The 14,456-nt window shown below is 48.5% G+C and overlaps 1 protein-coding gene across 2 annotated transcripts in view; it reads right to left on the reverse strand.

The window, feature by feature from the left end:
• The window catches only part of WHSC1 (Wolf-Hirschhorn syndrome candidate 1), a 106,778-nt gene that overhangs the window by 18,215 nt on the left and 74,107 nt on the right, over window positions 1–14,456 (reverse strand). For both annotated transcript variants that reach the window (XM_011970863.1, XM_011970862.1), the window contains 9 exons: window positions 12,901–13,032; window positions 11,940–12,063; window positions 10,645–10,845; window positions 8,890–9,069; window positions 8,383–8,539; window positions 8,044–8,249; window positions 6,218–6,321; window positions 4,498–4,767; window positions 3,072–3,188 (listed from right to left, as the gene is read on the reverse strand). In XM_011970863.1, the coding sequence (XP_011826253.1) occupies window positions 3,072–3,188; window positions 4,498–4,767; window positions 6,218–6,321; window positions 8,044–8,249; window positions 8,383–8,539; window positions 8,890–9,069; window positions 10,645–10,845; window positions 11,940–12,063; window positions 12,901–13,032 (1,491 nt within the window). The remainder of the gene's footprint in view (window positions 1–3,071; window positions 3,189–4,497; window positions 4,768–6,217; window positions 6,322–8,043; window positions 8,250–8,382; window positions 8,540–8,889; window positions 9,070–10,644; window positions 10,846–11,939; window positions 12,064–12,900; window positions 13,033–14,456) is intronic.

Below are 14,456 nucleotides of genomic sequence, written 5' to 3' on the forward strand. Positions count from 1 at the left end.
AGTTCTCTCAAAATCTCACGGTTTTATAAATGGTAGTTTTTCTGGGGCTCTCACACACTTCTCTCCCGTGCCACCATGTACAAAGGTACCGTTCGCCTTCACCACGATTGGAAGTTTCCTGAGGCCTCCCCTGTGATGTGGAACTGTGAGTCATCGATTAAACCTCTTTCCTTTATGAATTACTCAGTCTTGGGTAGTATCTTTAAAGCAGTGTAAAAATAGACTAGTCCACCTTGTAATTAGTAGCTTTCCTCCTGCTGTTTTCAAGATTCTTTGTCTGGTTTTCGAAAGTTTGATTATAACATGTCTCAATGTAGGTCTCTCTGAGTTCATCTTATCTGGAGTTCATTGAGCTTCTTTAGATGTTTATATTCATGTGTTTCATCAAACCTGGGAAGTTTTCAGCCATTATTTTTTCAAAAGTTGTCTCTGCCTCTTTCTCTCTTTACCATCTGGGACTCCCACAATAGATATGTTGGGCTGTTTGATGGTAGCCCACATGCCCCTTAGGCTCCGTTCACTTTTCTTCAATCTTCTTTTCTGTTTCTCAGGCTCAACAATTCTTTTTTGTTTGTTTCTCTTTATAGGTTTTCTATTTTTTTTTTTTTTTTTTTTTTTTGGAGACAGAGTCTCGCTGTGTCCCCCAGGCTGGAGTGCAGTGGCGCGACCTCGGCTCACTGCAAGCTTCGCCTCCTGGGCTCACGCCATTCTCCTGCCTCAGCCTCCTGAGTAGCTGGGACTACAGGCGCCCACTACCGCGCCCGGCTAATTTTTTGTATTTTTAGTAGAGACGGGGTTTCACCGTGGTCTCGATCTCCTGACCTTGTGGTCCGCCCGCCTCGGCCTCCCAAAGTTTTCTATTTCTTCATTGATGCTGCCATTTTGTTCATACATGATTTTCTTGACTTTCTGCAGGTTTTCCTTTAGTTTTCTTAGCATCTTTAAGACAGATGTTTTAGAGTCTGTCTAGTAGATCTGTCATCCGGCCTTTCTTTTAGGGACAGTTTCTGTTTATTTTGTTTTCCCTTTAAATGGGCCATATTTTCCTGTCTCTTTGTAGGGTTTTTGTTGTTGTTGTTGTTTTTCTGAACACTGGACAAGTGAGTCTAATAAGTCTAATAATGTGGTAACTCTAGAAATTAGATTCTTTCTCCCCTTGCCCTGGATTTGCTGTTTTTGTTATTTTTATTTATTGTTCTTATTTTCTTTTGATTGTTGCAGGCTGTTTCTATGCAAAGGATCAACCCAAGATGTAAATTTAAGGTCTTTCCAGATCTTTTTTGAGCCTGTACCTTTACCTGAGCATGCATAGTCACTTTCTAATTTTCTAAATTATCTACTTTTCCCCAAAGCTGTCTTTGAATGTCCTAGTCTTTTAATGTCTGGCTCCCAAAAGGGGAAAAACAGAAAAATGAAAGAGGAGGGCAATTGGTGCTGGCCCTTTAAATCCTCTTGAAGCTACATCAGCTGGAGGGGGAGGGGCTTGTAACAACTGAGGGAGGTGTAGTAACAAGGGCAGCCCACCTCTTTGTCTGCACCGCTGTGATCAGAAGCAGCAATCAGGGATCCTGAGCACAGATACCCACTATTTGGAGAACAGGATCCTTCTTGCTCACCTTGCACACAGCTTGAGGGGTTCAGGGTGTGTTTATGGAGATACATATGGATATACGTATACACACACACATTTTTTCCCTGATCCTTTGAAAGTCAGTTACCGATATCTGACCTCTGACCCTAAACGCATCACAAGTCATTCTCTTGCGCAGCCACAACACCTTCCACACCTACAAAATTTAACATGAAGAAGAGCGTCTTGTCCAAATTAAAATTTTTCCCACTGCCCCCAAAAGCATACTTTATAGCTCCTCATCCCAGATTCAGGCTCTGATCAAGAAGCACACACTTCCTCTGGGTACTTCTTTAGTTACTCTCTTTTAACTCAGGATTCTTTTGTCCTTCGTGACACTGACTTCCTTGAAAGGTCTAAGCCCCACGACCTGCAGTGATTGACACAGAGCCTAGTGCTCGCCCGGAGCAGGCTCCACTGGCCAGCGCTGCCCCACTACTGCAGGGGTAGGGGATTCAGCTTCACCAGGGACCACCTGACAAGGTCCCTGGAACCATTCTTATTTTCACAGCAGCCCTTTCTCTCTAGATCTCATCACATCTGTCTTCCATGAAATGTTCAACAATTTTTATCTGCGATCATTGTCTATCTGGTTTTCAAGCACTATTATTAATCTACTCTTTAATAGCCAGACTTTTCTACTAGATGACGAGCTTAAGGGCAACAAAAGGCAGAAACATGTATTCTATCTCCCTTCCTTTCAAAGACCACTCAGGCACTAAGGAGGCCACACTTCCCCAGCTGAAGTTACCCAGAAGCCAAAAGCCTGCCGTGTGAGGGAAAGGATGACACGCACCCCCACGGGGCTGTGGCCATTTAAGGAGCTGCCCTGGAAGGGCCCGGCAACACCTGTCAGGGTTGGGCATCAGGCCCAGAGCTGAGCACTCCAGATGCACTGTCTTTTATCCATGCCCACTTTTACACAAATCATCCCATCCTCCTTTTCCTGAGAATATTGATCCCTCTAGCACCTAGGTTCTAAAATGCTTAGAAACATGGGCTTCACACAAGCAACAACCAACCAAAAACGATTCTGCTACACAACAGAGAAGATGCTGAGACCTTATCCAAAGAGCACCAAAAATTAAAAAATAAAATACAATATTTTTGAAAAAACAAAAGAAGATGCTCAGACTTCCTCGTCTGTGTCCTCTCTACTTCCCTGCCCTGTTCTAAGGCTGCTTGGAACGCTCTGCATGCACACCCGGACAAGCAGAGCCTCAGGGTGCCTAAGTGCTGAGAGGTGGTTAGCTGTAGCCCTCTGGCGCAGCTGAAAGACATGCTGCACCTCAGAAGAAAACATGCAGATGTTTGAAAATAAGCAGCCAAGGAGAGAAATGTTGGCGCTGCCACAGGGCAAAGTCCAGTTCTACCAGTGACCATCAGGGCTCCAGGTCCAGGACACTGCAGAAGCTCACAGTGGGGTACCCTTCCACATTACCTTGTCTATAGTGAGCATGTAGAAGTGGGTGATGTCGTTCTCATGTGCGTGCTTGATTCTCGCCATGCACTCCTCCTCATCGATCAGCTCCCCGACGTACTCGTTAACAAATTCTCCCTGGAAATCACAAGAACGTGGCCATGACAAAAAGCGTGCTGACCAATCCTCAGTGTCGGGGCTCAAGACTCCCTATCATGATCACTTAGAACGGGCACCACACACATCAGCATACCTCCATGGAGGGCGCATACAAAGTCTTCATAAATTAAATTCAAAGGATCTCAGACATATCTGTATGTAAAGGTTGCCAATGAAAAATGTATTAAGTATTCATGAAGTGGCAACATGCCAACCCTTGCTTCTTACATGACCTTGTCTCAGGAGGGCTGTCTGATAACCAAGCTTCTACATAACCCACTTTACACAGTGATCTCCACAATAGAAAAAATGGCTACAAAGTATCTGACAGGATATACAGCAAGTCTGGGTGAATCAGCAGTCAGGCAGGTGAGGAACAAGGATGCTGGGGAGGTGTTTCTAAGCAACCTTTTGTGCTGCTGTTGGAACTGGCACCAGGCTTATGAACTCTCTGTGCTGGATCAGTCCTGGTATGGACCTGGGGTCTGAGACCACCCACCCCTAGGCCATGCCAAAACACATCAGGGTCAGCAGTTCCACATGTCTCTTAGTCCCTGGATGTCCTTGGGATGTAGTCTGGGAGCAGATGCAGGAGGTCAGCAGTCCTGGTGTCTACCAACAGCTTGGTCCTAGACTGTGCCAGGACCACCCCTCACAAGAGCAATCTCCTTACGCCTGCCTGGTGAGTGCTCCCAAGCACCTGGCTGCTAGCCCAGAGGAAAATGGGTCACTTCACGAATCTTCCATTTCATAAAAATAACCATCAGATTTCTGACATAAGGCATGCTTTAAGGGAATATATGAGTTTTAGCAGATATCTTTCATGTAACATTTTAAAATATTCAATTGTAATAATTCAATTCAAAAAAATATTTCAGGTCAGGCACCAAGGCTCTTGCCTATAATCCCAGTGCTTTGGGAGGCCTAGGCAGGAGGATGGTTTGGGGCCAGGAGTTTGAAATCAGCCTAAGCAACATAGCAAGACCCCATCTCCAAAAAAATAAAATTATTAGGGCATGGTCGTCTATGCCTGTAGTCCCAGCTGCTTGGGAAGCTGAGGTGGGAGGATGGCTTGAGCCCAGGATTCTGAGGCTGCAGTGAACTACAATCATGCCACTGCCCTCCGGTCTAGATGATAGAGAGACCCTGTCTCAAAACAAAAACAAAATTTTTTTTTTCCAAAAAATACCATTCTCACATGAATACAAAACCACCACAAGCAAACCTAAGTCTAATTCCCAGTGAACCGTAATTTCTCAAAAGCAGGGGAGGCGATAAGGGCACATACCTTTCTGATGTCCCTCTTGGCGACCAGGCCCCACCCTTTGCCATCTGTCTTGATGATCTTGGTCTCTGGGTACTGGCGCTTGGTGAAGCACTGGTTCTGGCAGAACTCGCCTGCGGGACACACCTGCGGGTGGCACTCAAACATCAGCATCCTGTTCAGACACTCTGAATCAAAGCCACAAGGATTCTCATCTGTGGGCTTGCAGTTGCACTTAGGGATTTCTGAAATATCCGCTGTGTAGATCTGGACTTTCCCGTAAGGCTTATTCACCTGCAGGGAAGGAGTAAGCTGTCTTGGCCCACAAACGAATGAAGAGCCTTCCAGATACCCTGGCACACCCACCACGGCCTCTCCTTACCCAGCCTCCAGGTGTCCTTTTAGAAAGTTTCAGAGGCCTGACTGGGACACACTCCTCAGAACAGCCCTCCCCAGATCCCAGAGGAGCTCTCCTCTGCCTTCTTAGCACAGGAGACAGGCAGGGCAACCCAATGCCCTCTCACGTTATTTTATCTTAGTGTCTGTGGCTCCTCGTTGATGAACAAGAGCTGACACGTATCCAGTCAGGCCATTGTAAGATGAAGAGAGAAAACGCATGTTGACTGCTTAGTACACTGCAGGGTGTCCAGCAAACACTGGGTAAGAGCTCTTCTGAGCAGCTTCCCGACCCATCTCTCTGACTCTTCCTTTACCAAGCACCAGCAGCGAGCCACATGGGAGGCCACCCCAGGGGGAGCAGTGCTGGGCAGGGGGGCACACCCTCTGCTCTCATGACCTTGTGGTTTATCAGTGAAAGACAAGCAACCAAATAATAAAGCAGTAGAGATAGCTGAAAATCCGCTGGGGTAGAAATGCACAATCTTAGGAAAGAGGTGGCGCAAGACACCCCTTTCGATGCTGTGGTGTGACAAACTGTACCCTTCGGAGAACAATCTGGGAATATTCCCCAAGAATCTAAACATTTCAGGCTCTCTGACCCTGTGATTCTGTTTCTGGGAATCCATCCCAAAGAAAATACTATATAAAGATGAATACAGAGTGCTTTCTTTACACACAAAGATATTGACTGCAGCCCACATTTTACAAGCAAAGGCAGAGCGAGCACTTGACTTCCGGCACACTGATCACAAACACTCGTCACGAACGGCCACAAGGCTCCTGGGGATGCGGCCCAAGAGGCACCAGCTCTGAGCACAGGCAGCCGTGAGGGGCCTGGAGCTCTCACAGAGCCCTGCCCTGGCTGCACTTCCTCCTGCTCTCCTGCTGGGGCTCTGGAGCTCACTAGAATAAACACAGAACTGGCAAGCCCCCCACCCCACACCCCGCCTTGGTCTCTGAGGTAGAGGATCTATGCCTTTGGGGCTCAGTCACTGAGCCCCGCTCCCATATGACTGACTCCCAGCACTTAGCAACAGCCTGGTGGAGGTGGGAGGCTCATCCCTCAGCTCCTCCTGCTCCAAGCAGCCTGGTCAGGACTGTCACCCCAATCCCTTTGCTAGCTACCAAGCCAAGCCTCATGCTCCAAGGTGGAACCAAGAACCCCCATGCAGATCCCCCCATGCCATTTGCTCATGGTCTCTTGCGTGGCCATCCATGCCAGGCACCACAGATCCTGGCTGGTGACAGTCCTCTCCCCAGCCATAGCCTGGGTGTGCCTGAGAACCGCTCACAGCCCCTGGGGAAAACTCCCTCCACACGCGTGCACGCAGCTCCCACACGCCACCTTGATGTGCTTGTATGGTGGGGGCTTGCGCTCGCTCTCCTGTGTTTCTCGGGCTTCCCTCTGAAGCTTAATTTCACGAAAACGAGCTTCAGCTTCTTGCAGTGCTAAAAAGTCAATGAAATATGAGTAAAGATTTTAGTAAATAAAGGTAACTACTTTCAAGCTCCATATTTTTATAGTTCACTCTAAACTTTCAATGTTAAGTATTAGTTTCTGGTTCCCATAAAACTAGACTCTATGAACAACTGTCAGTGGGCAGGTATTTTTAAATGCGGCCAAGTGTGTGAGGCAGAGGAGTGCTCAGAGAACAGCCATCACCTCTCTACAAGGCAGGCCCAGGGCGGAGTTCTATCAGGAGCTCCCTGTCCTCCACTATGGCCTAAGGACAAAGCACCAGGGTCAAAGCCTGGGACTTGCTGTTCTCAGACAGAAAATAAAAATGCACCTGAGGCCAGGTGCAGTGGCTCACGCCTGTACGCCTGTAATCCCAGCACTTTGGGAGGCCGAGGCAGGCGGATCACCTGAGGTCAGGAGTTCAAGACCAGCCTGGCCAACATGCTAAAACCCCGTTCTCTACAAAAAAAAAATTAGCCAGGCATGATGGCAGGTGCCTGTGGTCCCAGCTACTTGGGAGGCTGAGGCAGGAGAATTGCTTGAACCCAGGAGGTGGAGGTTGCAGTGAGCCGAGATCACACCATTGCACTCCAGCCTGGGCCACAGAGCAAGACTCCGTCTCAAAACAAAAAACAAAAAACAAAACATGCAGCTGAGCTCCTCTTGAAGCGAAAGGGGCTCTGAGAGATGAACCACAGGCTCAAGCAAGAATAGAGGAAACAGAAACCCCTACAATCCGTCCTGAGAAGGAGGCCAGTCCCATGTCAACGCTGGACGTGTCCTGTGGTCTGCCCTGTTTCTGCGGCCGCAAGTCAACCACAAAGGGGTATGGCACTACAGGACACCCACATCCATAGTCAGGAGACTTCGCTGACGGTCGCACCAAATACATCAGGCCACCTCTCAATTTCGTCTTGCCCTCTTAATAATTTTTAAAACTCTTTCAATGCCTACCTGTTCTTTATGAGGCCTCTGGGTGCCCACCATGCACTCCTACCACTCAGTGCAGCCTGCAAAGCTTTTGGCAGCACGGAGCTAACAGAGCTTTAAATGCGTGGGTCCCCGCCTGCAGCCACACAGGAGCGAGCACTGACCTGGCTGCAACACAGCGTGTGCTTCTCCCTGAATGAGCCACATGTACACCCTGGGTTTTCCCTGCTGGCCTCATTCTCTCTCAACCTGTGTCATAAACACCAGTTCCTCCAGTGAAGGGTCAAAACCATCCTGCCTCCCGCAAACGTGGGTCGCCAGCCGGCCATGCCACGTCGTTGCTCCTGCCTCCCCGCAGCTGGGGAATCAGAGGCCAAGCACCTTGTCTGCTTGACCACCCGATTCCTCATGCGCTGAAAGGTAAAGTGAGCCCCCAAGAGCCCGCTGCACAAGGTCCAGACAACAGGACCCTTCCTTCAGATCTGCATTTTACATAAAGGCAAGCCATGGAACATTTCTGTAAATTAGTACTAAAAATAATTTCTGAATAATAGGTTTACAGAATTTTAATGAAATCACAAACCAATGTTACAAAAGTTATCAGTGTATCTTACTGTATGCTTAACAAATAAACCAGACTGCAAACTTTTCCCTAATTTAAAAATACAGATTGAATGTGTAGTCCAGTATTTTCTACAAAGATAAAATTTTTAAAAATAGAAATTAGGGGTAAGAAAATGCACGAGAGTGCTGTCTCACTCTCTATCTGAAAATCTCCGTACCGTTTTTGAAGACTCTTCCGATCCCTCTGACCCCCTGGTAGCGGCTGCCCCGGTCCCCCTCCATGTACGGGAACACTCGCGCCTGATGCGTCCAGTAATAATCTTTAGACCCAAAGAAAAACACAGGGAATTCTCCAATCTCGTGCTTCATTTTCTGAATATTTGGGGGAACATTTTTGGGATGGCAAACTTCTGCCGGCCACCATCTATTATAAATATTAAAAACAGGATTCACAGACTCCTCAGAGAGAGCGACAATAATTTCAATACTTTAAGTACTGTAAAGCGAACACATGTGAACAGAAAAAACATAAAAGCATACGATTCTATGTCTCACACCTGTAGTTCCCAAGTTTCACCCAAATGATATCCTGGAAGTGCAGCTTCTTCCCAGCCCTGCAGTCATTGCAGAACCAGCTGCCGTCAGGCATCTCGATGTTCAGGCAGTCAGGGTGGAAGGCTGCTGGGCAGGACTCGCAGCACAGAAGGCTCCCCCCTGCAAGAGGAGGGCGAGGCAGCCAGGCTTAGCCTGTCTGTTATGGCTCAGCCCAGATTCAGTGCTTCACAATCTACAGCTATTACAGCCTTAACTTATAAACATCAGTTTAAAAACAGCGATCTGTACATTAGCACAAAAGCAAACGTCATTTTCACCACAAATAATTTCCTGTATGTTTGCAAAATGATTACAATTAATTTAGAACTACTGCGACATACTATGAATGTGAAGACGCAGAGAACACTGTCAACATCAGTGAACACAGCACAGACAAGGAATGAACCTGCCTTGACACGTGGCTCCTGGGAGTGTGAGGCGTGTGCCGCAGACACCCCCAGGCCCCTCACCTTTGGAGCACACAAAGCACCAGCTCACGTTGACGTGGGCGTGGTGTCGCTTCCCCTTCCGAGCAGTGAAGTGGGCAGTGCAGATGATGCTGTTGGAGGCGATCACTGAGCATCCTGCTGCCAGACAAGCATCCCCGCTGTGATAGGCAACGGGGCAGCGGACACACCGCATCATTTTACCTGAAGGCAAAGAAACACACCCTGAGGACCCCGAACATTGACTCCAATCACAGTGAAAAGAGCAATTAATAATTACTCAGCCTCCATGAATTTGAAAAGTTAATGCTAAAACGAAATGGAGGTATTTGATTTTAAAAAAGCTTTCAGAGCAAAGGTGCTTCAAAACAATGTTTGAGAAAATGGTCATACATCTAAAAATGCTGTGTTTTTTGAGCCTGGGCACTGCAGGCATCTGGGGCATGTGGGCAGCCATCCTAGGCATTGTGCAGTGTTGAGCAGCACCCCTGGCCTCTACTCACTAGATCCCCAAAATATCCCCAGACATTGCCAAATGTCCCCTGGAGGACAAAATTGCCCCTGATAAAGAACCACTGGTGTCAAGAAGTACAGACAACCTGCTACCCTCATCCCACACACCTAACATTAGATAATCCAAATGTAATTTAATGTAAAGATTTTTCTTACATATAATGGGCCATTAAAACCAGAGCAAACAGGTTGGGCGTGGTGGCTCATGCCTGTAATCCCAACACTTTGGGAGGCCCAGGTAGGAGGATTTTTTGAACCCAAGAGTTCAAGACCAGCCTAGGCAACACAACAGACAGACCTCGTCTCTACAAAAAAATAAACAAAATTAGCCAGGCATCGTGGCCCACACCAGGTGGGAGGATCACCTGAGCCTGGGAGGTCAAGGCTACAGTGAGCCGTTATCACGCCACTGCATTCTAGCTTCAGCAACAGGAGACCCTGTCTCAAAAAAAAGAAAAGAGGTCAGAGCAGTGGCCTAATAGTTCAAGACCAGCCTGGGCAACATGGTGAAACCTCATCTCTACAAAAAAATATAAAAATAGGCCAGGCGCGGTGGCTCACGCCTGTCATCCCAGCACTTTGAGAGGCTGAGGCAGGTGGATCACCTGAGGTCAGGAGTTCAAGACCAGCCTGACCAACATGACGAAACCCTGTCTCTACTAAAAATACAAAAATTAGCCAGGTATGGTGGCGCGTGCCTGTAATCCCAGCTACTGGGGGGCTGAGGTAGGAGGATCGCTTGAACCTGGGAGGCGGAGGTTGCAGTGAGCTGACATCGTACCACTGTACTCCAGCCTGGGCAACAGAGGGAGATAAAAAAAAAAAAAATTACAAAAATCAGCCAGGTGTGGTGGCATGTGCCTGTAGTCCCAGCTACTCAAGAGGCTGAGGCAGGAGGACAGCTTGAGCCTGGGAGGTCAAGGAAGTAGTGAGCTGTGATCGCACTGCACTCCAGCCTGGGTAACAGAGCGAGACTCTCTCTATGAAGGGAGAAAAAAAAAAAAAAAGCCAGGACAAACAAAATCTATCAAAATGGTCCAAAGGTTGCCCCTCTCCTAAAGTTAAGCATCTTTAGGGTGATATTTAGGATGGAAAGAAGAAAAGGGGGGACAGGTCCTTTGTCAAAGAAAACCCAACCCAGCTGACGTCCAGTTAGTCACTCAAGATAATTAATGTTCTTTGGTGACAATCCCAAGAGCCCACCTTCCCAAGTGCCCATGGGCCTGCATCTGAATCCACAGCAAGGCTGCGCAGGTGCACCTGTACCTTTTGACGGCCTTGGGTTTGAAGGGTTGGAAGCATGGCAGCTCACACAGCTGTGAAGGGGGCAGCGGAAACCTCGGCTCTCAAATACAGTCAGAGGGTATTTTTTCACACAAGCCTCATGGTAAAATTTTCCACACTGAGTTACCACACAGCGCTTAACATCTGTCTTGCTCTCTTTACACACGAAACACGAGTGAATCCCTAACAAAAAGTTAAAGAAGGGGTGGAGAGAGAGGCGCAAAGAACAAGAATTAAATTGCAGTTCTGAGCCACTAAAATCAAGCAGCTCCTCTTCAGAGACAGCCACGTTGCTAAAGCACCTGGCCCTGTTTCCAACCTTGCTCACTAGTCCAAGCATTCTCCAGCAAAAAGATCCAGCCATCAAGGATTACCTTGCTGCAATCTGAGCTCCAGCTTCACCTGAAATACAGGAGAATCTTACTAGGCAGCCTGGCTGGGAAGGCCCAGTCTAACCGGCAAGAAGCTTGAAGGAAGGCGCTCCTATGAAAAGAGGCCTTTCCTCCTCGAGAGCAGCCGGCCAGTGGTGGAGCCATCACTCATGATTCTGGGCTGGCAGACAGACACTCCCAGAAGTGAAGTGCTGCTGTGGGACTGCCACGGCCTGGGAGACTCTCCAGGTGTCTTCCCGACCCAGGAAGTTTTCTGACATGAGCTAGGAGACTCCTTGGGCCCAGTGAGTAGGCAGGAAGGGCCATGGCTGTGCAGCTGTCCTCTCATCATTCTCATAGACCCCAGACTGTGCCAGGCGACACCTGATGCAGTAACATGGAGGCAGAACAACAGCACTGACAACTCAGGACAAGCCTGGAGCTGTTCTTTCTGTTGAAAGTGAGGCTCAAGGTGACACTGTGTCTTTGTAAAGAACTCTATGTTCCTATGGACTTCAGTGTTCGGTGACCAACCAGGTTACCCGTCCCCTTAACGCGGCACTGTCTGAGCGGCAGTGCCCTGTGGTGGCCGCCTCACACACAGCACAGGCTCAGGCCAGCCCACAGGATGAAAAGCCCATGACCTATCATCCTGCCCCACCCTGCCCGCCACCTGATGGAAAGGTACCAAGGGGGCACATATGATTGAAATCAGAGCAAACCCTGCAGCCACTGAGAGGTGGGTACACCTGCCAGGTGTGGGCTGCAAGCTCCAGAGAGGGCCAGGTGGTAGAGATGGGGAGGGAGCTTGTCCACTACAGGCACCTCAGGGCAGGACTTTGTGCAGGGGGTTGCAGGAGCAGGTGGCCAGCCAAGCTGCAGAGCTGCCCGCCCGTGGGAACTTGCCTGAGGCACACTCGCTGCAGGTGAACCTCCCTTCTGGCCTCCGGGAAAGCCCAAGGCAGGCGAGGTGGAAAGCTCCGCAGCAGGGTCCTTCACAGAGCAGGAGGCTGCCTGGCTTCTCACACAGCTGCGGGGGCAGAGCAGGCGGGTAAGCAGCGCCCAGCAGTCCCTTCTGCACCTCTTACCACAAGGTAAGCCGTCTGCTTCTGTCTCCAGTAGCAGAAAATCCCATTTTGCTACTCAAGGATATATAACAACATGCATGGGCAAACGTCTGGCCCAAACAGAACGAACAAATACAGTATCAGATTAAAACCAGATGACTGTTACAGAAAGAGGCCAGTCCTTAGCAATGGCAAAGGAAATAACAGGATCACAACCCTGAAGGATACATCCAAGATATTTTAAATCAGATTTGAAAATCAACAGAAATCAAAGGCATCCTAATCCAGATGGCAGGTGCCACGCTGAGTGCAGGCAGTATTCACACTTCCCTCATCAACTGCCTGGCATGGAAGCTCCCATGCCATCTTCAGCTGACGGATGGGGCAGGACTGAAGCACAGAGGGTAGGTGGCCTGGCTGGTGTCCTGGGGGCAGACACAGGTCTAGTGATGGTCCCCTCAGCCCACAGCCTGGCCTGTCTGGTGTGCGTGTCATCAGTGAAGCTGAAACAGGCCTAGCACCTCGGCTTTTCCAACAGGAACTTTATGTCTGTGTGTGTGTGGATTACATGTGTATACAAATCTCATCCTACATGCAAATTATGGATGTTAATGGAGGCAACTTAATCCCAGGATTCCACCGGCAGTCAGTCTGACCCCTTCAAAACAGAGATCAGTGAGTGATGGTGAGATTGGGGAAGGGGTCTAGAGGGAAGAGAGAAGACACTACAAATTCGTTCTGCATACCGGGGCCCCAGTCAGACACCAGCACAGACACAGCGGATGCTGCCTTCCCCTCACCTGGCACACGTACTCCTTTTTGGCAGTAACTCCTCGCTCAGACTTTTTGGATGAGACAGACACTTCAGTTTGTGTTTCATCTGCACTTTCATATGGGGACTCCGAGGGCTCATCTCCCGGGCTGTCCGAGACCTAGAGATGAAGGAGGCGGATGACAGTTCACTAGTCGCAGAACACAGTGGGTGGCCACGCCCTGCAGGCAGGCTCGTCCCGCCCAACTCCACCACCCTCCAGTCTTTCTCAGCACCGGCCTGTATTGCCAGTGATTTCACAGTGGAACCATCATGAACTGGTTTTTGTGATAATATAACCCGTAATTAGACTATGTAGAAAATTCAAAAATGGACTTTATTCTACCTAGTATTTAGCATATATATGCATATAAGAGGCATATTCCTTAAAATGAAGGAAGTGTTATGAACATCCAATTTGCTCTAGTAGGTGAACTAAGACAGGCTTTGGGAACAAGAATCTTGGCCCTTCTTACCTAGTCTGTTCAGGTTCTACTACTCTAAGGTGGGAGAAACATGCTAACACCAAACGAACGTGTAAAGGAACCACAGATGAAGGAAGTGTCAGCCTCATCAGGTGACCATGCTGTCCAGCTGCCTCCGGGGCGGAGACCATGTGTCCTTCCAAGTATGTGCCTATGCAGGGGTGCAGTCAGGAGAGTCTTCCGGACTCACACCACAGGCTGACCGTTCGGTTTCTCTTCTTTCTCCCATTGCCTATTTTTCCTGGTATTTCACAGTTCACTTGTTCTCCCCACCAGAGAAGTGAGGTGGGCAAAGGCAAGGTAAAATCTACCTACTTGATTCACATCTGAGCCTATAGGTAAAAGGTCTGGGATAGAGGCATGGAATCCCTGAGCGAGTGGAATGGCTCGCAGGTTCTATCTCTTCTGTCTCTGTCTCCCCTTCATTTAACAGAAATCACTGAAGACCAGGCTGAAGCCTCACCCTCATGAACACAGCGTTTCACCCTCACCTGACAAGCAGCATCAACAAATGTTTAAATGAATAAAATAGAGAATCTTCTTGTCTGTCAAATCAAGTGTTTAAAAAATTTGGTTTTTATTTGATGTTAGGTAAGTAAGTGTTGAACACTGAATTTTGGAGATGAAACAGAGCAAAAGCGTAAACTACATTTCCTGTACACCTCAATCATCACAGAAACAAGTAATCATGTTATCGGCTTGCTGTTTGCCAATGAACACAAAGTTAGAAATTGGAATTGGGCCACATTAAAAAATAAAAGCCAACCCCACCAGGGACTCTGACCAATCCTGTGACCTTATCAATGAGCTTTTCCACATTTAGCTGACATTACAGGGAGCGATGGAAGAAAAACAAATTAAAAACAAACACAGAAGTGTTTGCTGACTTCAGAGTAATGTTAGAGTGGGCTTTTTTTTCCCCCTCCAGACGGAGTCTTGCTCTGTTGCCCAGGCTGGAGTATAGTGGCGCAATCTCAGCTCACTGCAACCTCCGCCTCCTGGGTTCAAGCGATTCTCCTGCCTCAGCCTCCTGAGTAGCTGGGACTACAGGCGCCTGCCA

This window comes from Mandrillus leucophaeus, unplaced genomic scaffold (assembly GCF_000951045.1).
Source record: "Mandrillus leucophaeus isolate KB7577 unplaced genomic scaffold, Mleu.le_1.0 Scaffold98, whole genome shotgun sequence".
In the NCBI taxonomy this organism is placed as follows: Eukaryota; Metazoa; Chordata; class Mammalia; order Primates; family Cercopithecidae; genus Mandrillus; species Mandrillus leucophaeus.